This window comes from Dendrobates tinctorius, unplaced genomic scaffold (genome assembly GCF_039654945.1).
Source record: "Dendrobates tinctorius isolate UK_male_01 unplaced genomic scaffold, ASM3965494v1 ptg000127l, whole genome shotgun sequence".
NCBI classification, from domain to species: domain Eukaryota; kingdom Metazoa; phylum Chordata; class Amphibia; order Anura; family Dendrobatidae; genus Dendrobates; species Dendrobates tinctorius.
The window spans coordinates 14,397,985-14,425,000 of NW_027361795.1; the positions used below are offsets into that span (position 1 = coordinate 14,397,985).

Sequence of the window (27,016 nt, forward strand, 5' to 3'; positions counted from 1 at the left end):
TGTTCATTTTAGTTATAGAAACTTTGATACAAAGCATCAGACAAGAACAACGCATAGAGGGGTTGTCGGTGGGCCCGGGGACATTTAAAACGCTAGCTTTCGCAGATGATTTGCTTTTCCTCATATCCAACCCATCTCAGGCATTCCCGATCATCCTCCGAATTTTTCAAACAGTTTGGCTCCCTTTCCAATTTTAAAATTAACCTAGCCAAATCTGAAGCGTTAAATATCACTCTCCCTCATTCCCAACTTTCCATTCTTCGTACGCAGACTCCCTTCTCTTGGGCTAATGGCTCTATTAAATATTTAGGAATATTCATAACTAGGGACCCCACTAACTTATTTCAAAGTAATTTCATACCCTTATTGAAGAAAGTTACCAATCTGATGCATAAATATAACCTACCCACTTTATTTTGGTTGGGTCGCATCAACGTGTTTAAGGCATATATCATGCCTATCATTTTGTATGCCATGAATATGGTACCGATTCAGATACCCCTGACCTTTTTCGGGTCATTAAAGTCACTAATAGGAAAATTTATCTGGAAATCTAAACCGGCTAGGTTGCCTTATAGGCTTCTTACTTACCCAGTCTCCTCTGGTGGATTGGGAGTTCCAGACCCCTTATTATATTATAAAGCAATCCACCTTGGCAGATGGTTAAAGGTGGTGTCTTGCACTGAGGGTGGGGAGGGAGCTTGTGTCAGCCTGGCTTTACTGGGGCCGAGGGGTTTGCCTTATCTCTGGACTAGGGCTAAACCACCGGTTACTCTTAGACTGGACGAGATAACTTCTACTACATTACGTATCAAAAGATCGATGTTGGGGGAATTACCGGAGGACACTTTTCCTTCGACATTAACGCCGATTAGCTCAATACCGTTTCTATTGGATTTTGATTTTCAGGATCCTTATAATCTATGGTCTACCCTCCCTAGAGATACATTGAATAGCTTTTACGGTAATAAAATATTACAGGGAGGAGTTTGGCCATCAAATGCAATGAGTCAACCAACTAATTTTCTTCAGTGCCAGCACATTTGACGTACGCTTCTGCAATTTAAGAAGAAATTCCCGACCAAATCGAACTGGTCCTGGTTAGATATCATGATCAAACTCCCGCTTCTATGGCTAAAAATCTTGTCTCGTATTTACTCACATCTGATCTCTCCGGGAGTACATTTTAAGCCCTCATTTATTTACTCCTGGGAAATGGAACTTAATACTACGTTCACAGAGAAACAAGTATCTAGAATGCTATCTAGTGCATGGGGATTCTCCAGGTGTGTTCTTTTGCAAGAAAATTCTTATAAAATATTGACCAGGTGGCATTGGACTCCCGCAAAGCTCTTTCAGAGGGGTCTTGCTGATAATGATGCTTGTTGGAGATGCCTCAACTCTGGAGGACATCATACACACATATTCTGGGATTGTCCCAAATTGAGACATTTTTGGGACGTGTCGAGCTAGTTCTCAAGAAATTGCAATTAATAAAGACTAATCTCAGGGCTACGGAGGTTCTTCTTTCGTGCCCATCAAAGGATTTCTTACCAAAAAAACATGGCCTACTCCCATTGATGCTAAGTGCTGCAAAACAACTGATAGCTGTACATTGGAAAGATGTCGCTCCCCCCACATTGGAGGAGTGGCATGTTAAGATAAATCAGATTTCTCTTCTGGAGGAGCTGTCTAGCTGGGAGATCTTCAATCACAAATCTTATGTGTCGACCTGGGCCCCGTGGACTAGATATCTGGGGGATAATCCTCGAGGTGAGAGATCGGATAATACATGAGTCTTACTTAGACCTGATGGCCTTTATTTTGGGGTAGCTGGTTCCAAGGTTACTTATAGAACTGTTCACCTACTCTATTTTCATAATACACTCATTAACTGCTAGTGTCGATGCCGACGACTGCTTTGTGTTGATGTTATTGTTAGTTATTATGTATCCCTCTTTTCCCTTCCCTTCTTCTTTTTTCCCACCCACTTCCCCCCCCCTTTATTTTCCCCCCCTTTTTTTTTTTTTATCACCTTGGACCGACGTCTAAGCAATAATTAACCATCTGTATTTGTAAAACGGTGTTCTGTCTTATGGTGTGGATTAAACATGAAAACAAAGAATTAAAAAAAAAAAAAAAAAAAAAAAAAAGAATTGTGGGGTTTCCACTGTTTAGGCACATCAGGGGGTCTCCAAATGCGACATGGTGCAACCATTGATTCCAGCCAATTTTGCGTTCAAAAAGTCAAACGGTGCTCCCTCCCTTTCAAGCACCGACATGTGCCCAAACAGTGGTTTACCCCAACATATGGGGTATCAGCGTACTCAGGAAAAATTGCACAACTGTTGGGGACTAATTTCTCCTGTTACCCTTGGGAAAATAAAAAATTGGGGGCTCAAAAATTATTTTTGTGGAAAAAAATGATTTTTTCATTTTCACGTCTCTGCATTATAAACTTCTGTGAAGCACTTGGGGGTTCAAAGTGCTCACAACACATCTACATAAGTTCCTTGGAAGGTCTAGCTTCCAAAATGGGGTCACTTGTGGGGGGTTTCCACCGTTTAGGCACATCAGGGGCTCTGCAAACGTAATGACGACCGCAGACTATTCCATCAAAGTCTGCATTTCAAAACGTCACTACTTCCATTCTGAGCCCTGACGTGTGCCCAAACAATGGTTCCTCCCCACATATGGGGTACCAGCGTACTCAGGATAAACTGGACAAGAACTTTTGGGGTCCAATTTCTCCTGTTACCCTTGTGAAAATAAAAAATTGCGAGCTAAAAAATCATTTTTTGAGGAAAAAAAATGATTTTTTTATTTTCATGGCTCTGCGTTATAATCTTCTGTGAAGCACTTGGGGGTTCAAGGTGCTCACCACACATCTAGGCAAGTTCCTTATGGGGTCCAGTTTCCAAAATGGGGTCACTTGTGGGGGGTTTCCACAGTTTAGGTACATCAAGGGCTCTGCAAATGTAACATGATGCCCGCAGACCATTCCATCAAAGTGAGCATTTCAAAATGTCACTACTTCCTTTCCGAGCCCTGACGTGTGCCCATACAGTGGTCATCCCCCACATATGGGGTATCAGCGTACTCAGGACAAACTGGACAACAACCTTTGGGGTCGAATTGATCCTGTTACCCTTGTGAAAAAAAAATTGCGGGCTAAAAATCATTTATTTTGAGGAAAAAAAATGATTTTTAATTTGCACGGCTCTGCGTTATAAACTTCTGTGAAGCACTTGGGGGTTCAAGGTGCTCACTATGCATCTAGATAAGTTCCTTGGGGGGTCTAGTTTCCAAAATGAGGTCACATGTGGGGGGTTTCTACTGTTTCGGCACACAGGGGCTCTGTAAATGTAACATGACGCCCGCAGACCATGCCATCAAAGTCAGCATTTCAAAATGTCACTACTTCCCTGCTGAGCCTTGACGTGTGCCCAAACAGTGGTTCCCCCCACATATGGGGTACCAGCATACTCAGGACAAACTGTACAACAACTTTTGGGGTCCAATTTCTCCTGTAACCCTTGTGAAAATAAAAAATTGTGGACTAAAAAATATTTTTTTTAGGAAAAAAAATATTTTTTATTTTCACGGCTCTGCGTTATAAACTTCTGTGAAGCACCAGGGGGTTCAAAGTGCTCACTATGCATCTAGATAAGTTCCTTAAGGGGTCTAGTTTCCAAAATGGGGTCATTTTTGTGGGAGCTCTAAAGTTTAGGCACACAGGGGATCTCCAAACACGACGTGGTGTCCACTAACAATTGGAGCTAATTTTCATTTCAAAAAGTCAAATAGTGCTCCTTCCCTTCTGAGCCCTGCCGTGCGCCCAAACAGTGGTTCCCCCTCACATATTAGGTACCAGCATACTCAGAACAAACTGGACAACAACTTTTGTGGTCTAATTTCTCCTGTTACCCTTGTAAAAATAAAAAAATAGCGTGCTAAAAAATCATTTTTGAGGAAAAAAAATTATTTTTTATTTTCACTGCTCTACGTTATAAACTTTTGTGAAGCACTTGGGGGTTCAAAGTGCTCACTACACATCTAGATAAGTTCCTTAAGGGGTCTAATTTCCAAAATGGGGTCACTTGTGGGGGAGCTCCAATGTTTAGGCACACAGGAGCTCTCCAAACGCGACATGGTGTCCGCTAACGATTGGAGCTAATTTTCCATTCAAAAAGTCAAATGGTGCTCCTTCCCTTCCGGGCCCTGCTGTGCACCCAAACAGTGGTTTATGACCACATATGAGGTATTAGTGTGCTCAGGAGAAATTGCCCAACAAATTTTAGTATCCATTTTATCCTGTTGCCCATGTGAAAATTAAAAAACTGAGGCTAAAAGATAATTTTTGTGAAAAAAAAGTACTTTTTTTTTTACGGATTAATTTGTGCAGCACCTGGGGGTTCAAAGTGATCACTATGCATCCAGATAAGTTCCTTGGGGGGTCTAGCTTCCAAAATGGGGTCACTTGTGGAGGAGCTCCAATGTTTAGGCGCACAGGGGCTCTCCAAACGCGACATGGCAAGCGCTAAATATTCCAGCATATTTTCCATTCAAAAAGTCAAATGTGCTCCTTCCCTTCTGAGCCCTGCCGTGCGCCCAAACAGTGGTTTATGACCACATATGAGGTATCAGTGTACTCAGGAGAAATTGCCCAACAAATTTTAGGATCCATTTTATCCTGTTGCCGAATTTTGGCTCATCTTCCATCGTTTTTAAGAAATCTCAATATGGAAGAGGCCAGGAGCCATTTGGTGAGCTGCATTTCATGCTACATGTTCACAGACTTACCAGTGGAAAAGCCAAACTTCACATGCCACAAATGCAAGCTTGTGTCCCTGTTGGAGGAAAAGTTGCAAAATCTCGAAGAGAGGTTAGCTACGTTGAAGATCATTAAGGAAGGGGAAGAGTTCTTGGACAGAGCAGAATTATCTCTTCATGTTACAGAAAGTGAAGAAATTCGAAGTGCACCTGAAGAAACAGAGGAATGGAGACATGTGACCCAGAGAAGCAGGAGGATCAGGAGGCAGTCAGCACCCATACTTCTCAGGAACCAGTACCAGGCTCTCACGCAGGAAAACGATGAAGAAATACATCAGGATAAGACTTTGCCAACAAACAGCAACCTTGTACGCCTTCAGAGTCCTCCTGGATGGAGAAAGAAAAATGTTGTGAAGAAGAAACGGAGAGTGGTGATCATGGGGGATTCCCTGTTGAGAGGAACAGAGGCCGCTATCTGCAGGCCGGATATAACTTCAAGAGAAATGTGCTGTCTTCCAGGTGCAAGAATTAAAGATGTGTCTGACAGGATATCAGGACTCTTCAGACCTACAGATGAATACCCATTCCTGCTACTACATGTGGGGACAAATCACACCGCAAGAAATGACCTGGAAACCATCTGCAGAGACTCTGAAGACTTAGGCAAGAAAGTGAAAGAACTGGGAGCGCAGGTGGTCTTCTCTTCCATCCTCCCAGTGGATGGCCATGGAACAAGGAGGTGGAATAAGATTCTGGCTACGTCGATGGTGCCGTCAGCAAAGATTTGGATTTCTGGATCACGGAGTGAATTACTTATACGATGGACTACTTGCTAGAGATGGGGTGCACCTTACGAAGACTGGAAAGCATGTATTTGAAAGTCGCCTTGCTACACTTGTAAGGAGAGCTTTAAACTAGAACAACATGGGAAGGGAAGCAAAAGACCAGAAAAAGCCATACACCTGACAAATGCTATTGAGAACTCTGCTATTAGAAGTGGAAAGGAAGAACAAAGACAAAAGAATCTAATTAATAAAAATATTGGAGAAAGAGAAACCTATCACAAACTAAAATGTTTCTATACTAATGCACAAAGCATGGGCAACAAACAAGGAGAATTGGAACTACTAAAACAGGAAAAGATATATGATGTCATTGGAATCACTGAAACTTGGTGGGACGCTACACATGATTGGAATACAAGACTAGAAGGATACAACTTATTTGCAAGAAACAGACTTGATAAACGAGGAGGAGGTGTCGCATTGCATGTTAGAAACGCGTATATCTGCACAGAGATTGAAGCTTCAGAGACTGGGAGTTCTGTGGAAACTGTTTGAGTAAGAATACAAGGACAGAACAATGGAAAGGACACCATTGTAGGCATTTACTACAGGCCGCCTGTGCAAGCTGAAGATATGGATGAACTCTTTATGCATCAAATGGCCAAGTTCTCCAAAAAATATGACATAGTTGTCATGGGAGATTTCAACTATCCAGACATTTGTTGGGAATCTCTCTCAGGCAAAACTAACAGGTCAAGGAAATTCTTATCCTCTCTTGCTGCAACTTTATCTTCCAAAAGGTAGGGGAGAAAACAAGGGGAACTGCTACCTTGGATCTAATCCTTATAGACAGGGAGGAAATGGTTGAGGAGGTAAAAGTGGCTGGGACCCTAGGAGGTAGCGACCATGCTATTTTAGAATTTTGGATAACTAGAGGCGGAAGACCTGTGAAGACTCAGACGTCAAGGTTAGATTTCAGAAAGGCAGATTTTAAGGGATTCAGAAAGAGAATTGGAGGGATCCAATGGCTGGATATCCTTAAAGACAAAAATGTCCAGGAAGGATGGGAAATCTTGAAAAATGAAATTCTCAAAGCACAGTTGTTAACAATTCCAAAAAGAGGGAAGAATAGGAAGCATCTAAAGGAAACCAGGATGGATGAACACAGAACTTAAGCACATGCTAAAAAGGAAGAAAAAAATGTTTATAAAATGGAAAGAGGGAGGCATATCTAAAGAAGAATATAATGCTGTCTGCAGAACCTGCAGGGCACAAATCAGATTAGCTAAAGCTGAAAATGAATTGAGGCTTGCAAGAGATGTCAAAAGCAATAATAAAGGATTTTGGGGATATGTCAAAAGTAAAAGAAAAGTCAAAGATGCTATAGGATTTTTACAGGATGAAAATGATGAAATGGTAAGACAGGATGCTGAGAAGGCTGAACTTTTAAATTCCTATTTCGCATCTGTTTTCTCTCAGAAAGGAAATGTAACATCAACTGTTCTTCACTGTCCTATTAAGGGAATAGAAGAATCCAGGATATCTATAAACAGAAAGATAGTGAGGAAACACTTAGCTAGCCTAAATGAATTCAAGTCTCCAGGTCCAGATGAATTACACCCCAGAGTACTGAAGGAGATAGCAGAAGAAATTTTTGAACCCCTCTCCATAATCTTTGAAAATTCTTGGAGAACAGAAGTGCCAGAAGACTGGAGAAGAGCAAATGTTGTTCCTATCTTCAAAAAGGGTAAGAAGGTGGACCCAGGCAACTATAGGCCGGTGAGTCTGACTTCTATACCAGGAAAGATCTTTGAACAAATGATTAAACAACATGTATGTCAGTACCTGGATAAGAATGAAGTGATTAAACAGAGTCAGCATGGGTTTGTAACTAATAAGTCATGTCAGACTAACTTAATTTCCTTCTATGACGGAATCACTGATTGGGTGGATCAAGGAAATGCTGTAGATATAGTATATCTTGACTTCAGCAAAGCATTTGACAAAGTCTCTCATACAATCCTTATTGAAAAAATGACTAAGTATGGAATGGACAAGGCAACTGTTAGGTGGATTCATAACTGGCTTAGTGATCGGACCCAAAGAGTGGTGGTAAATGGCTGCACATCCAGTTGGAAGAATGTCTCAAGTGGGGTACCACAGGGCTCTGTCCTGGGCCCTGTATTGTTCAACATCTTTATCAACGATTTAGATGAAGGAATTGAGGGTAAACTGATTAAATTTGCTGATGACACAAAGCTAGGAGGGATAGCTAATACTAGAGAAGAGAGAGAGAGGATTCAAAAAGATATAAATAAACTGGAGAAGTGGGCAGCAACTAACAGAATGGTTTTTAACAGGGAGAAATGCAAAGTACTACATCTGGGCAATAAAAATGAAAAAAACATACAGAATGGGAGGAATAGGGCTATGTGACAGCACATGTGAAAAATACTTGGGTATACTAATAGATCACAGACTGAATATGAGTCAACAGTGTGATGCAGCAGCAAAAAAGGCAAATGCAATTCTAGGATGTATTAACAGAAGCATACAGTCTAGATCACGTGAAGTCATTATTTCCCTCTACTCCTCTTTGGTCAGACCTCATCTGGAATATTGTGTCCAGTTTTGGGCACCACATTTTAAAAAAAGACATCAACAAACTGGAGCAAGTTCAGAAAAGAGCGACCAGAATGGTGACCGGTCTGCAAACCCTGTCTTATGAGGAAGGGTTGCAGGATTTGGGAATGTTTAGTTTGCAAAAGAGACAACTGAGAGGAGACTTAATAGCTGTCTACAAATATCTAAAGGGCTGTCACATTGTAGAAGGATCAACTTTATTCTCATTTGCACAAGGAAAGACTAGAAGCAATGGGATGAAACTGAATGGGAGGAGAGACAGATTAGATATTAGAAAAAACTTTTTGACAGTTAGAGTGATCAATGAGTGGAACAGGCTGCCACGAGAAGTGGTGAGTTCTCCTTCAATGGAAGTCTTCAAACAGAGGCTAGACAGACATCTGACTGGGATGATTTAGCGAATCCTGCTTTGAGCAGGGGGTTGGACCAGATGGCCCAGGAGGTCCCTTCGAACTCTACGATTCTATGATTCCATGTGAAAATGAAAAAAATGATGCTAAAAGAAAATTTGTGTTGGAAAAATTATAATGTCCATTTTTTCCTTCCACGTTGCTTTAGTTCCTGTGAAGCACCTGAAGGGTTAATAATCTTCTAGAATGTAGTTTTGAGTAGCTTGAGGAGTGCAGTTATTAGAATGGTGTCACTTTTGGGCATTTTCTGCCATATAGACCCCTCAAAATTACTTCAAATGTGAGGTGGCCCCTAAAAAAAATGGTTTTGTAAATTTTGTTGTAAAAATGAGAAATCGCTGGTCAACTTTTAACCCTTATAACTTCCTAACAAAAAAAAAATTTGTTTCCAAAATTGTGGTGATGTAAAGTAGACGTGTGGGAAATCTTATTTAGTAACTATTTTGTGTCACATGCCTCTCTGGTTTAACAGAACAATTCAAAATTTGAAAATTGCGAAATTTTCAAAATTTTCGCCAAATTTCTGATTTTTTCACAAATAAACGCAAAAATTATCGACCTAAATTTACCACTAACATGAAGCCCAATATGTCATGAAAAAACAATCTCAGAATCGCTGGGATGCGTTGAAGCGTTCCTGAGTTATTACCTCAAAAAGGGACACTGGTCAGAATTGCAAAAAATGGCCAGGTCATTAAGGTCAAAATAGGCTGGGTCATGAAGGGGTTAATTATGTCCATGGTTAAGGGGACACCTCTTTCTTGGGCCCACCTGTAAGTGGCCTTTTCTCCCAGGTGTCCACTTTTGTTGTGCGCCCAAACAGCTGTACCGTGCAGCCATTTTTCTTTATCTTGATCAACTTCCGAAGTTTGCCTAATGGCAGTGGCTTTATCTGCTTCAGAATTAAACAAACGGTCAAGTGAGTCAGCAGGCATATGTGCATCAACATGAAAAACAGTAGTAGGTGTGGTTTGTACCATTTCTTCTATAAACTCCCACACCTCCTTCCCCCACACTTCCTTACCATGAATGAGCCATTATACTTTTTCCATCCCATCATCCAAGTTGCAAGTCCATTAGCTACAGACCATGAGTCTGTGAAGAGATGGCATTCCCTTCCTTGCTCAAAACTTAATGCCAAAAAGATAGCATACAATTCTGCATATTGACTACTTTTACCATGACCTTCCATGACCAGATGATTTTCCAATCTGGGGTTATAAGCCACACTTTTCCAATGTCGTTTTCCATTGACATATCGGGCTGATCCGTCTGTAAACCAAGCATGTTGCTGCTCAGTTAGATCTTCATACGATTTTCCCTATTTGACAGGAGATTCCTCTAACATAGTAGATTGTAAAGGGGACTTCACTCCCTCCCCTATCTCCGCTATTTTCTCATGAAGGGAGGCGATCCCGCCTTCACCTTTCTTTGCTCTTTCAGAAATATACCATTTTCATTTTAGGATATTTTGTTCTTGTGCGTGTCCTACCCTATTTGTTTTAGGATTAGATAATACCCATTGCATGATGGGTATTGCTGGTCTTAAAAGAACCTCATGTCCTAAAGTCAATTGTTCAGTTTCCACTAATGACCAATAGCAGGCCAACAATTGTTGTTCAAATGGAGTATATTTGTCTCCAGCATCGGGGAGTTTTCGATTCCAAAACCCTAAGGGGACTCTTTTTCCCCCTTGTTTCTGCCAAAGTGACCAATTGGCATACAAATTCTGCACTGATACATGTAATTCTACACTCCCCGTCATCATTGGCCACAAATCTACAGCCTGTTGTATGGCTTCTTTCACCATTTCAAATGCAGTTTGTTGTTCCTCTCCCCAATGAAATTCATATTTCTTTTAAGTCACTTTATACAATGGAGCTAGCATCTGTCCCAAATGAGGTATATGTTGTCTCCAAAATCCAAACAATCCAATATATGATTGAGTTTCATGCTTAGATTTAGGAGTAGGGAAATTGATGATTTTCTGTTTAGCTTTTGGCAAGATTTCCCTATGTCCTTTGTTCCACTGAATTCCTAAAAATTTTACAACTTGAGACGGTCCTTGGACCTTAGCATCATTAATCTCCCATCCCTTGTTTCGCATGTGAGATATCAATTTATACAACTGTTCCTTCACTGACTGTTCATCACTACCCTGTATCATTATATCATCGATATAATGTGAAAATTGCATTTCAGAGGGCAAAGGAAACTCATCCAGGTGTTCTGCCACCGTCCGGTGACAAATAGTAGGACTGTGTAGCCATCCTTGTGGCAACCTGGTAAAAGTGTATTGTCTTCCCAACCAGGTAAATGCGAATTGATCTTGAGCTTTTTCCTCTATGGGAATTGTAAAGAACGCATTAGCCAAATCAATCACTGCATATCAGGTACCGCTATGACTTTGCACATTTTCTACTATAGTAATAGTGTCCGGTACTGCAGCTGTTAGTGGGGGAGTATATTTGTTCAATTCTCTATAATCCAGTCATACGCCAGGAGCCATCACTCTTTTTCACTGGCCAGACAGGATTGTTCCAAGCAGTGGTGGTTGTACGCATTACTCCAGCGTCAACCAAATTTTTGATTGTTTCAGTAATTTCCTTACGTCCTCCCGGAATTCGGTAGTTTCATAGCTACCATTTTTGTAGCCGGGGGAACATGTATAGGTGGCATTTTCACTTTTCCAACTACCACAGGTCTCATTTGGATTTCACCTGTTCTGACTCCGAAGGAAAATTTTCCCTCAGCCAAATTTATCGTCATCCCTTTCAAAACATCTATTCCCAAAATATATTCTGGTATAGGTACTACTAAAACTCGATAATTCCTTATTGGTAAATTACCTATTTTCAGGGCAACTTGTGTTTGGACCCCAGTGATAACTTGTCCTCCTAATCCTGCAATTTTAATTTTCGGACCTTTGAATTTGTTTGGATTTCCATAAATTAAGGTAGCCTCCGCCCCAGTATCAATTAATGCGGGAACCCTTTATACATTGCCCCCTTTCCAATGGATACTTAAATTTACGTATGGACGTTGATCACTTTTTATCCATAAGGGGGCTTGGCTGGCTACCCATGATATCTCTTCATCAGAATTTTTTCCCATGGCTGCCTCATAGGCATTCCTGCCCCATCACTTACCCGAGTAGCTACTGCTGCAGCCAGTTCCTCCCAAGGATAGACTGTTTTAAAGTCTTCCCATGACACTTTCTCAGGTGCTGTTGGAATTTTAACAGCTTTCTCCTTCTCTTGACCAACTTCTTTTTTAGCATCCACCTTTTTAGCAGACAACACTTTCTGCTTATATAATCTCCACAATTCACCTGTCTGTTTTCCATCTATAGATTCTTTACTCATTCCAGCTTTCAATAATGCCTGGAACATTTCCCTCCAGGATACCTGATCCGGATTAGAGGGGTTCCCTTCTTTCTTTCATTCTGAATTATAGGGTTTACTATTACCTGGGTGTGTTTGGGAGGGATTTTGAGGAGAGGATGCCTGGGCTGCAGCTTTCCAGTCACCCATATCCTGCAACTCCCTCATTCGAGTAATCACTCTACTCACTGGTTCTCCTGTCATTGCCACTGTTAAGGTCAATATCACAGCTTTATATGCAGGAGGAGCAGTCTTTACCAACCGACTCCTCATGCTTGCAGTCATTGGATACTCTGTATATTCTTCTTCTACAGCTAACACTGAAACTGCACTCCGCATAGCTTCTTCTTTCAATCTTTCAATACCATCACAGAGAGTATACCATGGTTTATCATTGACTGGTATGTCAGCCTCTGTAGGATATTTATCCATTATAGCTCTGGCTACAATAATTACAATATTTTGCAATTGTTCTTGATTCTCCTTGAAATAGTTTTTGAAATATCTCTGGATCACAGGATCCCGGGAAAGAGTACCAAATTTAGTGATGTCCTGAAAATCTAGTTTTATCCCTGTTCCTCCAAAATCATGCATCCTAACTAACCAAGCAATTTCTGACTCTCCTGGCCTTTGTTTAAACTGAGATAGAATGCTGTCTACCTCATTTTGAGTATAATCTTCGGTGGAGACTCTGGTTCGGGTATCGGGAACACTTCGGTCTACCATAAGGGGTTGTCCGTCAGCCTCAAATTGAAGCTGGCCAGCTGCATCACGGGCTTGTTCCCGGATTATTTCATTTTCCGTGCGTTCCATACGCCTTTGAATTGGATTAGCTTTTACTTTTGATGAACCCTTTGGGGGATCAATAACGGGCTGGTGGGTTCTCCCAGTCATCTGAAGAAGAGGTATCCCACACAACCCCATCCCATTTATCCGGGTCCCAATTTACAGATGCACTGGCTATGCTTTTATAAACTTTTTCTTTGTTGATTTTTCCTTTCCGCTTACGATATTTATTTTGAGCAACCTTTATCATTCTGATAGTGTTCCAACTTATCTTTAACCAGCCGGGTATTACAATCCAGCACCACTTTCTGCCCACCTAACTCTATCACTTTTTGTTCCAACTGAGAACATTTTCTCTGCATCTGTTGATTCCTCTTATGCATCGCGCGATATGCACTGAGCAGGATCCAGGTTCGTCGCCCAAACGACACTACATCACCCGCCTTTGCGGGGACCCCCCCTGAGTACTTCAACAATATCAGTGGGTTCACTACCTTTGAGCTTACTCGACCATTGTTCTGCTAGCCCAGAGCTACTCAATTCATGTACCAGTATATCATGGTCCAGCCAGGCACCTCTACAACATCATCTTGTTTTTCTTTTCGTTTCCTAAACATTGTCACTATTATTGGCAAAAAAAAAGTGCCAACTATATATTTGTGATAACAAAACTGTGTTTAAAGAAAAATCCTGCAGACTACGCCAATTTATGTCTTACCGAGTCAATATGATGGACTTATGGTCCTTACATACGTAGCGCTCACTAATATACTAATTAGGCAAGAGACAAGAAGTCTGTGCTCAGTAAAACAATAGTATTTTATTCTATTGAAATCAGAGATATTAATGAATTAACATAAATTTGCACATGAATTTTAGCAGCACTAGTCTAACATTACATGATCAATACATCATCTATTCATAGAGAAAGTAAGCATCAATATATTACTGGATATTGTAGCATCACTCCTCTATCGGGGGACTCGATTGGCAAGGAGGAAATATCCCGTAAAACTCCATCACAGAAGATATGCATCCATAAGTCTCCTGGAACGTCCCTACTCGCCAGTGGAAATTCCCTCGGTTATATACAAACTGTTCCTAGATATGAATCTAGTCCTGCACACTACGTCTACAAGTAATGTTTACACAAGCTGTACAGCTGCGCAGTTGAACATTTCAACTCGTGCTCTGCTCGTGTTACGCAAGCGCTGTATGGTTGTTTTTCACATTCCTTATGCATGTTCTAATCATGTACTCAGAGAGGTCATTCAGCGGTCAAATCCCCAGTCTCTTGTAATGTTGTACTGAATACTTTTGAAAAGGAATAATAAGACCCGTGATCACCTACCTACCATCTGGATACCTTTTCTAATATCAATCATACATCATTCATATCACATAAGTATCACAGACGGTTATAGCGTTAAGACCCCTGTAATCAATGCAAGGGCGCAGCTTTCCACTCTTCTTCTGTACGAAGAAGAACCATGCCCCTGCTGGTGACACAGACTTCCTAATAAATCCCCTTGCCAGGTTCTCCCAGATGTATTGTGACATGGCCTCCGTCTCCGGGAGAGACAGGGGATATATACGCGACCTCGAGGAGGCTCTGCGCCTGGCAAAAGGTCTATAGGACAGTCGTAGGGACGATGGCGCGGAAGAGTCTCAGCAGCTTTTTTTGGAGAACACGTCCACGTGCTGCTGGTAGTGCCTTGGGAGTGCGGGGGGATCCGCGGGAACCTCGGTGAAGGATTTCTGAATGCAGTCTCTCATGCACCTACCCTCACAGGACTTGCTCCAACCCAGTATTCTCCCCGAGGACCACTCTATATGGGGAGAATGGCAACGCAACCAGGGAACTCCTAGGAGGACCTGTTCGATGCCCTTGGGCTTGATGAGAAGAGACGTCTCGTGATGGGATAGCGAGAGCCCAAGGGGAGCTGTCTGGTGTGTGATTTGGGATGGTAAGGTCGAACCGTTCACCACCCTGATGGTCACGGGGTGAGGAAGTGGCACCAAGGGAACTGCGTGCCATTGGGCGAAGGCCGAGGACATAAAGTTTCCCTCCGCCCCAGAGCCAACGCAGACCTCTACCTCCCAGGTGGAAGTACAGCTCTCTAACGTCCCTCTGAAGGACAGTTTGAAGGAGAAAGTTCCAGTGTCTAGTAGGCCTCCTCCGACTGCCACTAGATGCGGCCAGTTCCCGACCGCAGAGGGCACCTGCTGGCCAGGTGACCAGTCTATCGACAACAACGTATGGAGGTTCGCACCGAGCGAGACTTGGAACCGGTGCGAGACACATCCATGGCCTCCGGAGGCACAACTCCCAGATTGGGTGGATGCAGAGGTCTAGAGAAGACGGGAGCCAACCTAACCCTCGGTCTGGACTGAGAACACTCCAACCCGCGCTCCGTAAAACGGAGATTTATGCGGGTGGAGATGGTAATCAGCTCCTCCAGACTAACGGGAACCTCCCTGGTCGCTAGAGCATCCTTAACGTGCTCCGCCAAACCTCTCCAGAACACAGGGATGAGTACCTTATTCCAGCTCGGAAGCCAGTGTCCGGAAGTGGACGGCATAATGGCTGACTGAGAGCGAACCCTGTGTTAAGGCCAATAATTGAAGAGAGGTGTCGTGTGTGACCCGTGGCCCCAAGAAGACCTGTTTTAGGGATGTCAGGAACTGGGCAGCACTCAGAACCACGGGGTCACCACGCTCCCACAGTGGGGTGGCCCATTCCAAAGCCCAGCCTGACAGAAGGGAGATGATGAACCCCACCTTAGCCCGCTCTGAAGGGAATCGAGTGACCTGCATTCCCTGAAAACAGCAATATATTCTTCTTTAGATATGCCCCCTTCTTTCCATTTGATATACCGTACATACTCGAGTATAAGCTGACATGTTCAGACCATTTTTTAAGGCTGAAAGTACCCCCTCTCGGCTTATACTCGAGTCATATAAGCCAAGGGGTCGGCGGGGGAGCGTCACATCATACTTACCCCCTCCTGGTGCGGCTCTTCAGCCCCCTGCTTCTCCCAAGGTCTCCGGCGCCTGTGTTCAGCGGTCATGTGATACCGCTCATTAAAGTAATGAACATGAGCATAATCATGACTTTAATGAGCGGTACCACACGACCGCTGAAGGAAGAGCTGCCGTAAACCGTGGGAGAAATAGTGGCTGCAGAGACCGTGCCAGGAGGGGGTAAGTATATGCGATATTCACCTGTTCCCTTTCCACCTCCGCGCGCTGCTCTGTCCTCTGCGTCCTCTGTCTGTGACATTCAGGTGAGAGGGCATAGTTAGCGCGCGCTGCACCATCTGCCTGAACAGTCACTGACAGAGGCACCAGGAAGACAGAGCGGCGCGCAGCGGTGGAACGGGGACAGGTAAATATCTCAGGTGAGCCAGGGCTGACACTGGCACCTGTCCCCCATAGCGCGCAGGTGTCCCCGCCTGTTCAGGACACCAGCAACTGGCCCCCAGTGACGAGAGGTGAGTATGTCATTTTTCTTTTTTATCCGTAGCAGCATATGGGGCATATTCTATGGAGCAGCATATGGGGCATAATCTATGGAACAGCATATGGGGCATAATCTATGGAACAGCATATGGGGCATAATCTATGGAGCAGCATATGGGGTCATAACCTTTATGGAGCAGCATATGGGGCATAATCTATGGAGCATTTTACGAGGCAGCATATGGGGCATAATCTATGGAGCATCTTATGGGGCAGCATATGGGGCATCATCTATGGAACATCTTATGGGGGCCATAACCTTCATGGAGCAGCATATGGGGCACATTATTCCATGGAACATCTTATTCCATGGAACCTTTGTGCAGCATTATATGGGGTGTATTTTGTATGGAGCATCTTATGGGGCCATCATGACCTGTATGGAGCATTGTATGGGGCTACTAATTCAATATGGATATTCAAAAACATTTAACCTACTGATGTCTCAATTTTACTTTAATTGGTATTTTTTATTTTTGAAATTTACCAGTAGCTGCTGCATTTCCTACCCTCGAGTCAATAAGTTTTCCCAGTTTTTTTGTGTCAAAATGGTACATTTCTGTTTTCCTTTTTAACAAGTGATTTAGTTCTATTTTTATCCACCCTGGTCTCTTTAAATGCTTCCAATTCTTCCCAGGATTGTTACCAATTGTGTGGTGAGAATTTCATTTAGCAAGATCTCCTTTGTTTTTGTGGTGTTGTTTGGATAGTGATGCCTCTCAATAGTGTTACAGCCTTTGTTGCCTTTCAGAAAAGGTGTGCATATACTTACGGACCATGTAACACGTAGATTGCACACAGGTGGACTAAGCATGTGACTTACGAAGGTAATTGCTTGCACCAGAAATTTTTAGGGGCTTCATAGCAAAGGGGTGAATATGAATACATATGCACATGCCAATTTTTAGTTATTTGATCAAAGAATATTTAGAATTGAGAGTCCTCAGTGGTTGATACCTTTTAATGGCAAACTGAAAAGATGGTAACACATTGCAAGCTTTCGAGACTACTCAGGTCTCTTCATCAGGCTTGACTAATAAAACATCTGAAGAATCACATATTTATACACAAAACAGTTATTTGATCAAAACTCCATAATTACGTTTTTTTGTCGCCACGACATTGCATTAAAATGAAATAACAGGTGATCAAAAGATTGTATCGGCATTCTGCACCAAAATGGTATCATTAGGAACGTCAGCTCGGCGCGCAAAAAAAGTTAGCCCTCACCCGACCCAAGATCACAAAAAATGGAGACGCTACGGGTATCGGAAAATGGTACAATTTTTTTTTTTAACAAACTTTGGAATTTTTTTCACCACTTACCGTAGATAAAAAAGAACTTAAACGTGTTTGGTGTCTATGAACTCTTAATGACCTGGAGAATCATAATGGTAGGTCGGTTTTAGCATTTAGTGAACCTAGAAAAAAAAACAAACAAACAACTGTGGGACAGCACTTTTTTGCAATTTCACGGCACTTTGAGTTTTTTTTCCTGTTTTCCAGTACAAAATATGTTAAAACCAATGGTGTCATTCAAAAGTACAACTTGTCCCGCAAAAAACAAGCCCTCGCCTGGCCATATTGATGGATAAATAAAAAAGTTATGGCTCTGAGAAGAAGAGTAGCAAAAAACAAAAATGCAAAACCAAAAATACCTCCGGTCATAAAGGGGTTAAGCACATACTGAGAGTTGGCGTTTCGTACGATATAATTGTATATGCTGGATGTTATCCATCATCATTGTACAATTCTTGGTGTGCTACTCGTGGTTCTCCTGCAGTATTCACGTACTGATAGTGGTTCTGGTAATGTATTTATGAATAATTTTATTATGCTTTTCTTATATAGCACTATCATATTCCACAGCACTTTACATACATTATCATCACTGTCCACAATGGGGCTCACAATCTACATTCCCTTTCAGTATGTCTTTGGAAGGTAACTGGAGAACCCAGAGGAAACCCACGGAAACATTGGGAGAACATACAAACTGCTTGCAGATGTTGTCATTGGTAAATTTTGAACTCAGCACTATTTGCATACTGATAATGATCAGAAGATACTGCAGGACACCACAGCGTCTTTTGTCCTAAAGGAGTTTTTTTTGCGTCCTTTCGTTTCTGACATCTTTTGCGTAAAAAGGGAACCTATCACCAAGTTTTTCCTATAGAAAGTAGGGCCAGAGTGCTGTATATATGTCACCAACGTGCTTTCCATAAAAAAAAATACAAATACAGTAGTTTTTATTATAATCTCCTACAGGGCAATCTGGTCAGATGGGCGTCGCTGGTCTTGATCCGACACCTCTATCTTCTCTTCTTGCTTTGTGTGGATGACGCGTTTTACATCATCCACACAGTGTCCCTGGCATTGCGCTCCTGCGCTGGCGTACTTCTCTGCCCTGCTGACAGCAGAGCAAAGTACTGTAATGCGAAAGCTGGGAAAGGCCAAAGTGCGCAGGAGCATGAGCACTGCAATACTTTGCTCTGACCTGTAGGGAGAAGTATGCCAGCGCAGGAGTGCAATGTCAGGGACACCGTGTGGATGATGCAAGGATGTGCAAGAAGAGGAGGCGCCGCATGAGGACCAGCAACGCCCATCGGACCGGCCTGCCCCGTAGGTAATATAAAAGCTGTTTTTTGTTTTATGAAGAGTGCACTGGGGACATACAGACAGCATTCTAGAATTCCATTACATAGGGATACAGGTGCTTTAAATGGGAAAAACATGGTGACAAGTTCCCTATAAAAAGAGTGAACATGTGAACAGCAAGTCATTGTTGCATTGTAATGAACATGTTCATTTTTTTAGCGCTTTTTCAGGCGGGTTGTGAAGCGAGCATATAGCCTTAAGGCCCTTTTACATTTAGCGATGCACCAGCGATCCAACCAGCGATCCGACCCGGTCAGGATCGCTGGTGCATCGCTAAATGATCGCTAGTGAGCTTTCATACAGAAAGATCTCACAGCGATGCAGCAGCGACGCAGCGCACGATACTTACCATTCACACACAGCGATCCTGCGTCCTCCCGCCCGCGTCCAGCGTCGCTCGTCGTCACAGCAGGAAGTCTCAGCAGGAAGCGCCCGACGAGAAATGGAGCCGGACATTCTCGCGCGATCAGCGATGGACAGCGGGGGAGCCGGTCGGAGGTAAGTATCACACACAGCGATATCGCTAGCAATATCGCTATAACGTCACAAAACCAGTGACGTTTTAGCGATATTGCTAGCGATATCGCTTAGTGTAAAACCCCCTTTAGTCTGATTTATCAGTAAGGAGGTGTGATGATCCAATAGCTTCGGATAACTCCTTATCTGAATAGCTATAGCGCTTACCAAACAGCTGCCTAGGGAATCAGATACCTGGAGTGCTCCCGATAATCAGCTGATCGGTGCCACAGCTGCATGACAGTCACAATACATGCATGGAGAGCCGTGACACATGCAGCTGCGGTGCCGAACAGCTGATTATCTGGAGCATTCCAGGTATCCGGTGTTAGGAGTGGCGGAAGGCACTAAAAAAATAATTATAGTGCCTTCGCCACTCGGGGCCCACCGTGCGGTGGATGACAAAACCGCTGCTGAGAGAGGCAGAGCACTACAGCGGTAATATGCACAGGGTTCTAACTCACCCAGGTGCAAAAGGCAAGCTCTGTTGAATGACACAGAGCTGCAGGGAAAAATAATACCAAAAGTATCGCTGAGCCTGTTAACAGCACAGGATCTCAGCGGCACACGTGCGGTAGCCGGAAACCGGAGTAGTTAAATACAGTCACTACAACCGGCGGACTTACCGTGTGCACGTGTGCTCGGCGTCGCAACTGCGCACGCCTGGACAGGCTGCAACCGCAAATATCGCAAGCGCGATGCAGGACGCTAAGCTGCTGGAAAGATGGAGCTTGTGCGCGCTAGCGCAGGTGCTGACAGAATACCACTCACTCACACAGACGTAATATCAGAGGGAAGGGGTTTCTTAATGAGTCAGTCACCAGTCCAAGCATCCGTCACCATACACACAGCAGCAGTATAAAAAAAAAAAAAATACTAGCGCATGGCATAACGGCCATGCGCACTTTTTATAGCATACGGGACCTGCCGGAAATCTCCAGAGCCCTGAGCTAAGCCAATGAAATCAGGAGCAGGACCTGAGCACCTGACTCCTGGACTCCAATGGGAGCTCGTCCCGTGGGCATGCTCAGAAGCTGGGAAAAAGGACTTAGCCTCTGGAGACAAATGTGTGAATCTGGATCCCGCATAGGCATTATAGAACCCAGATTCCTAACATCCGGTTCCCAAGGCAGCTGTTCGGTAAGCGTTATAGCTATTTGGATAAGGAATTTTTCAAAGCTATTCTCGTTCATCCCTAGGGACGATTTAATATGCTTCAGCTGTATGAATGCCAAAGACAGCCCTGTCCATGTGGCATTTGCCAGCGACGTCCAGCCACAATGCAAAGCACAGAATCCAACAGGCCGCCCTACCAGCCCACACTCAGCCATAATACAGCCCTGTGCATGAGCTCGTTTCACATTGTCGTCTATAGACGTATGCCATCTTGGCTTTCCCATGTTTACACTATTCGTCACCTCACGAGCGTCGTCCTTCTGCCCCTCAGGGGTGGGCTCCGCACCGTGGCCATTAAGGGGCCAGGCCTCTCACTTTCCTCACAGGCACGGTACATGCTGGGCCAGCTTTAGGCACATGCACAGCTGGACAGATACCTCGGCCCCATACATGTCTGGTACTTGTATTCCTGCACATTATTTCCTCACACACTCGGTGAATGGAGACTGTGCGTCGGGCGTCAGGGGCTCTGCAATTTTCTCGCGGCATTGTGGGATGAAATAAGATGTAGGCGGAGAAGCGCGAGAGGAAAATGCCGGCAGTGCTGGGAGAGGCGCGGCCTCCACCAATGGCCGGAGCGGTTGGCTGAGCCACTGCAGGGGGCGGAGCCGCTATTTCAGAGGGACGGCGAGCGTCAGAGCGCTAGTAATCAGGTCTACAGAGACGTCCAGCTTCGGAGAGGGCTGCGCTACACTGTGACAGGTGAGGCTACCTGGGCGCCTCTCCGCTGCGGCTTTTTCTCAGAAAGCCCATGCTAAAGCTTGGGCGGTAACTTGTGTGGCGGGGGTGGAGGTCGGCTACGCAGGAAGGTGGGCGGCCGGGCGTCCTGTGTAACACGGAGAGCCCTGCTGTTCACCAGTCAAGCTGTAGATGACATAGGTGAGGAGGGAAATGGCGCGGAGGCCTGTGTCCAGCTCGTGTGCTCCTTGCATTGCTGACCAGTACCTCAGCGAGAGGCGTCCATCCCCGTACACGCCTGCTGGGCCCTCCATGTGACCTGTAGGGTGGGTCCCCTGTGTAGTAATGGCTGCTCTCATGGTGCTCGGTGATCTGGTGACTGCAGAGCGTGGTCTCCTCACTTCATGTTTCTGTGTAGGCCCCATACATGGCACCCTGGCAGGCTTCTGTCTGTATAATCCTACTGACGTCTAAAGGCTCCGCCATGGTAGCTGAGGAACACTTCTGGGCCCCGTCCGTGCTCCACCACATGGCTACTTCCCAATAGTGCCAAAGGACATGTGGTTAAGTGCTCTGCCTGAGTGCTCCTATGTGACCCACATATCCCTCTATCTAGTGGCTTTACAATGCTCCTATTAGTCAGATGATGCTGACTTATGGCCGCTAGCAGAACTCCCAAGTTTGCAAAAATACTTTGACTAGTGTAAATGGACACACAGCCTGTAGGCGCTGTATCTAGTGCACAGCGTATGGAGAGGCTTTTATTGTGCCCTGAAAGCGGATAATTACTGGAGTCTGGCTAAAGTTAAGATCACTAGTAGAAAGTTGGCTTTCATCTGACAATGTTTGACTAGGGAAAAGCCATAGGCAAACTAAGTGCTAGCATAGCGGTTAAAGGAGCACTCCTATGACCCTTTATGTCCTAAACCTGTGCAAAGGTATATGTAGTGTGAATGTGTCTGTATAATCACAGACTGGCATATCTCCTGTTCCCAGCTCCGGTGCTCTCTTCACTCACATGACTACAATTCCCACTTGCTGGATCACACTGGGTATATGTGAGTTGGACGTTGCTATTACAGCGTAAGCCTATAAGGGCTCCGCAAGCTTACAGTGTGAAAGCAACTTCTGGCTCCTAAACCAAATGTGATCCAGAGTTTCTGGATTGTACTCAAAAGAGAAGAGAACCGGATCAGTGCTGGAAGTACCAACACATTTACTCTACACTACATATTCTTGGCTTCATACATGTTCTGATTTAATGGTCAAGTAGCATCTTATAAAACTGCATATAAAATGTGTCTTGAAGACATTTGATTATGCACTAAAAATCTAACAAATGTGTCATGTCAACAAATGTAAGCCTGTAGGTCAGTGGTGCACAACCTGTAGGCCACAATGACACTGTGTGCCCTCAAACACATGTATGGAATGCAGATCTAACAGGAAAACTACTTGGGGACATCTCTGGGTCTGCCATATCTGGAAACTGGTCTTTTGACGCTTTTTAGGCGTATGAGTTGGAGAGTGGGCGCTCTAGATCAGTTTGTGAAATTTCAGAAACACTAGGCTGTTACCATAGTAGCCATATTTTTAATAGAGACTCTCCTGCATGCTTTGCTTTAGTTTGCTGACTGGGGGAGACTTTGCACTCCATTGTCTTGACAGGTGGGAGTCTTGCTTGTAAAAACACCACTTGGCCAACATTTATGACCTATTCTTTAATGGGAACAATGGCAGCAGAAATCAGAACCTGACTGATTGCAGCTGGGTGCATTTTTTTTTTTTTCTAAAATACTCCAGTGTTTCAGAGAAAATATACTTTAGAATCCGTCCATACCTAGAGATGACTTGATCCGGCACTGTCCCCGCTAGCTTCACCTTGTGGTTGACAAATCTCTCCTATAAAGGGTGGTGTGAGAGAAGCTCTTTTAACGTGTATTTCAGAGGAAAACCTACATGGCTTCAGCCTTGCAGCCAGACTGATTCATGCTGTCTGTAGTTTAGACACCATGAATCAGCTGCTGTCAGGTTTTTAGTAGCAGTTAAATGTCTCCAGGACATACTCCTTTTATAAGCGAGTGGCTTAATATGACAACTTGGTCCCCTGGACCAAAACGGGCTGTGCACCCCCTTCTTCAGATCATTCAGTGTGTGCTTTGGGTAACTGTATAAAGTGTCCTGATGCATATACCACTTGAGGATTCCATAAAAAATAATAAACTGCTGTTGTAAAAATCTAATTGTATAGTTATTCCAGAAAGTCACTTCAAAACTGGGTTAACCATTTGTGGGGGCCACTCCTTTCCGCCTGATGCTGACCTGCTCTTGCTCTGTTCTAGGTGCATCATGTCTGACAGAAAAGCTGTGATAAAGAATGCTGATATGTCTGAGGACATGCAGCAGGATGCCGTGGACTGTGCCACACAAGCTATGGAGAAATATAACATTGAGAAAGACATTGCAGCTTATATTAAGAAGGTATGTTGCACATTGTTTAATGGCTACACTAGCAAAAGTAGAGAAACGACCATTCTTTGGTTGTGGAAAAAAATGTATTTACATGCTATGACTGAAGTCAATAATATTTTATTTTTTAAATTGCAGGAATTTGACAAGAAGTACAACCCGACTTGGCACTGCATTGTCGGCAGAAACTTTGGCAGTTATGTAACACATGAGACAAAGCATTTCATCTATTTTTATTTGGGCCAGGTTGCAATTCTTCTCTTCAAGTCGGGTTAGAAAGAATGACAATCATGGACTGTAATGCACTGATGGCTGGAACCAGGATCCCCCTCTAACATGGCTGTGCAGCTGCATGGACTGTATACTATATTTAATGTGTATATGTTGCAGTAAAACAACTTTTTGTTTAGTTGCCTGGAGACAAGGCGGCTTTATTTTGTTACTGCTTTCTTTACTTTTATTTTATTTTTTAATTTATTTTTTTTTTCTTCCCCTTTTTTTGTTGTATTGCACTTGGGGAAACTGTAAATGCTTTTCAATGGCCTTTAAACAGGAAGAAAATAAACTATTCTACATCAAACACTATGCCAGTGATGCATATATATATATATTTTCCCTTCACAATAACTTTAATCATAGTTGCATTTGGCTGGTATGACGAACTGCAGCATCAGGACTTGTGAAATATTTTTGTATTGTAGGAAGAGGGACTCTACACAATAATGGCAGTGAAAAGATTAGTTAATTGCTTTTCATTAACCAAATGTTAACCCATGCATGGGTCATCAGTGGAAGAATATTATGATCTGGTTTAATGAGGTTATGCCAAAAAAACTTTTGTATGTGAAGGGCAACTACCTGGCTAGTCAACTTGTACTGATGGTGTTTGTCCTTTCATGAAGCTACACTGGGACATGGATGGCTTAAAAGCTGTTTTAGTGAACTGGTGTTAATGGAAAACTAAGACTTGAAGGGAATCTGTCACCAGGCTTTTACTACCTAAACTGAAAACAGCGTAATGCAGAGACTTTGGTTCCAGCAGTGTTACTGGTCTGCTTGCTGTAGTTTTGATAAAAAATCCTTTGTTAGGAGACTTGCTAGAGGACCAGTAAATCTGCTGCCAAGTAGTCCTTCAGGTTCATGAGCTCTATATAGCCATGCATCCACCACTGACTGGTGACCTTCTGTAAACACTGTTCATAGGCAGAAAGCTGCCAATCAGTGGTGAAGGTGTAGTTAAGAGTTCAGCATTCAGAGAACAAGTTAACTGACTTTAAAAATAAATAACACAACACATGTGAAACTGGTGGAATGACAGGAGGGGGGAGCGGTCTGCCCCTACATTATACTGCTTTCAGATGAGGTGACAAATGGACTAAGGTGCTTCAGATTTCAACCTTTTGTCTCAATAATTGACATGTGGCAGATCAGAAATCTGCACAGCAGGTCAAAACAGATTTATTAATTCTTATTCCCCCCCCCCCCCCTGGTATTGTGGATAAGACTTTGTATGTGAATATACCCAAAAGCAGAGGCTGGCAACCTTCAGTGCTCCAGCGTAAAACCCCAGTAACCTGATCTGGCAGCGGACTGTAGTTCCAAGGGATTTTGGAAGTTCTTGGTGGTTCATAAATATTACTGGGGTCTCTACATTGCTTTTGTCACCTTTTAATCCAAGACAGAGGGAACAGCAGAAATTCCTCGAGGTGTGCAAACCCCTTTTAGGTGCTCTTAAATGATTTAAGCATACTATAGCTAATCATATAAACATTGCTGGCAGACTAAATTACAATGGCCGTTCAGTTATGAGATGTTGAAAAAGAACCACATTCTGGCTCAGAAGATTCTTACTGGCTCACAAAAAAATGGTGCAAGAAGTTGGTACTTCTAGTTCAACGGAAAGTTAAACCACAGCTATGGTAATACTCAAGATTATATTGTTGTGGAGGGGTTAAAATAATTAACTTCTGCACAACTCAACTTAAGAACAAGAATTTTAAAGCTATTGTTGGTCAAGCTACATGGGTGGCACTTACAAGTGTGTACAGTCTAGTGTAGCTTGCTGTCTAGGTTACATAATTTTTCATTTGTGGCTTTTTTTTTTTTTTTAATTGACCTAAAGTCTGAAAAAACTAAAGTCAGTCCAATTTTACACTACCTTGACTATCTGCTTTTTTCAGGTCATAATTTCCACAGGTGCAAATTACTACCCACAGAGTTGACAAGTGTGAAATTTATTCCTGTAACAAGGTTTGTATTGCTAGTGCAATCTTCATACCACAAATCACATGTCCATCTGAAACTGGGCAGCAGAGCCACTTATGCCTGGAAATTCATGGGGGGGGGAAGCATGTGGATTGACTAGTGCAGTAGTTAGTGATGCCTATAATTCTAAAAGTGGCAAGCTAGTGTTCTTATGGCTAGTTGGTGTATTAGATGGCATAAGTTGTCTTGTTCTAGAAGCCAAATGTTTACAGCTGTGAGCATGGGGACAATGTCACAAACGCCTCAACAATCCAATGTTTGACTTTTTTTTTTTTTAGTAAACCTTTTGTTAGTGGTTGTGATGAAGGCGTGTAAGGTATAATATGGAAATGGTAACTTATCAAAGTTGTATAGGTTTCTTTTTTTTTTTTTCTGTTTTAGTTCTTTACTGTCACACATGGCGTTCAGATCCACTATTATGTTTAGAAGGGCAAAGCTTAAGTCACCAGATTTTCCAACAGACTGGAAAAATGTCTACGATTGCGAGACGCTGGGATCAGCAGAAGTTCGATGCCTTGTGGGTACACAATTGAATAGGATTGGACACTGTTAAGCCATTTATGAAGGCGTGATGGCGTAGCAAACAACCTGCCATGTGGGTTGTGGTAGTAACCAAAATAAAGCTTAAGGTAACTTACAATGTTCCCCTCAATAAAATAAAGTGCTGAGTAGGCTTACAGTATATGTGCTTAGTGTATGGAGCTAAAGTACTCCAGTCATACTAAATATTTCTGGTTTATCAGATATTGGTAGGTGCATTGCAAGAATTTAGATGTCAGATCCAAAGTGGAGTTCTTGGTGTGGGTTTTTTTTTTTTTTTCTTTGTTTTCTTCTCCCCTCTGATTGGACTAGTGTAAATTGTAGTCTCTACAAGGACAGCAAACTACTTTTGGAAAGCCTATAAATCTATTAACGGGAGTAGTGAATATGAAGCTTTCAAAATGGCTACACC

General features: G+C 43.2%; 1 protein-coding gene and 1 long non-coding RNA gene across 3 annotated transcripts in view; one reads left to right on the plus strand and one right to left on the minus strand.

The window, feature by feature from the left end:
- LOC141047434 (uncharacterized) overlaps positions 1-21,126 on the minus strand; it is a 30,314-nt gene extending 9,188 nt beyond the window's left edge. The window contains exons 1-2 of the long non-coding RNA XR_012219804.1: positions 20,895-21,126; positions 17,629-17,723 (exon numbers count right to left, since the gene is read on the minus strand). This is a non-coding gene — a long non-coding RNA (uncharacterized lncRNA). The remainder of the gene's footprint in view (positions 1-17,628; positions 17,724-20,894) is intronic.
- A 74-nt stretch (positions 21,127-21,200) lies between these two features.
- DYNLL2 (dynein light chain LC8-type 2) overlaps positions 21,201-27,016 on the plus strand; it is a 6,479-nt gene continuing 663 nt past the window's right edge. Inside the window, exons 1-3 of one of the 2 annotated variants that reach the window (XM_073542534.1) lie at positions 21,201-21,354; positions 23,673-23,811; positions 23,938-27,016. The exon at positions 23,938-27,016 is cut by the window's right edge and continues 663 nt beyond it. In XM_073542534.1, the coding sequence (XP_073398635.1) occupies positions 23,680-23,811; positions 23,938-24,075 (270 nt within the window). In that variant the 5' untranslated portion in view covers positions 21,201-21,354; positions 23,673-23,679 and the 3' untranslated portion in view covers positions 24,076-27,016. Of the gene's footprint in view, positions 21,355-21,509; positions 21,532-23,672; positions 23,812-23,937 lie in introns of those variants that run through there. The other variant, XM_073542535.1, reaches the window with a different exon arrangement.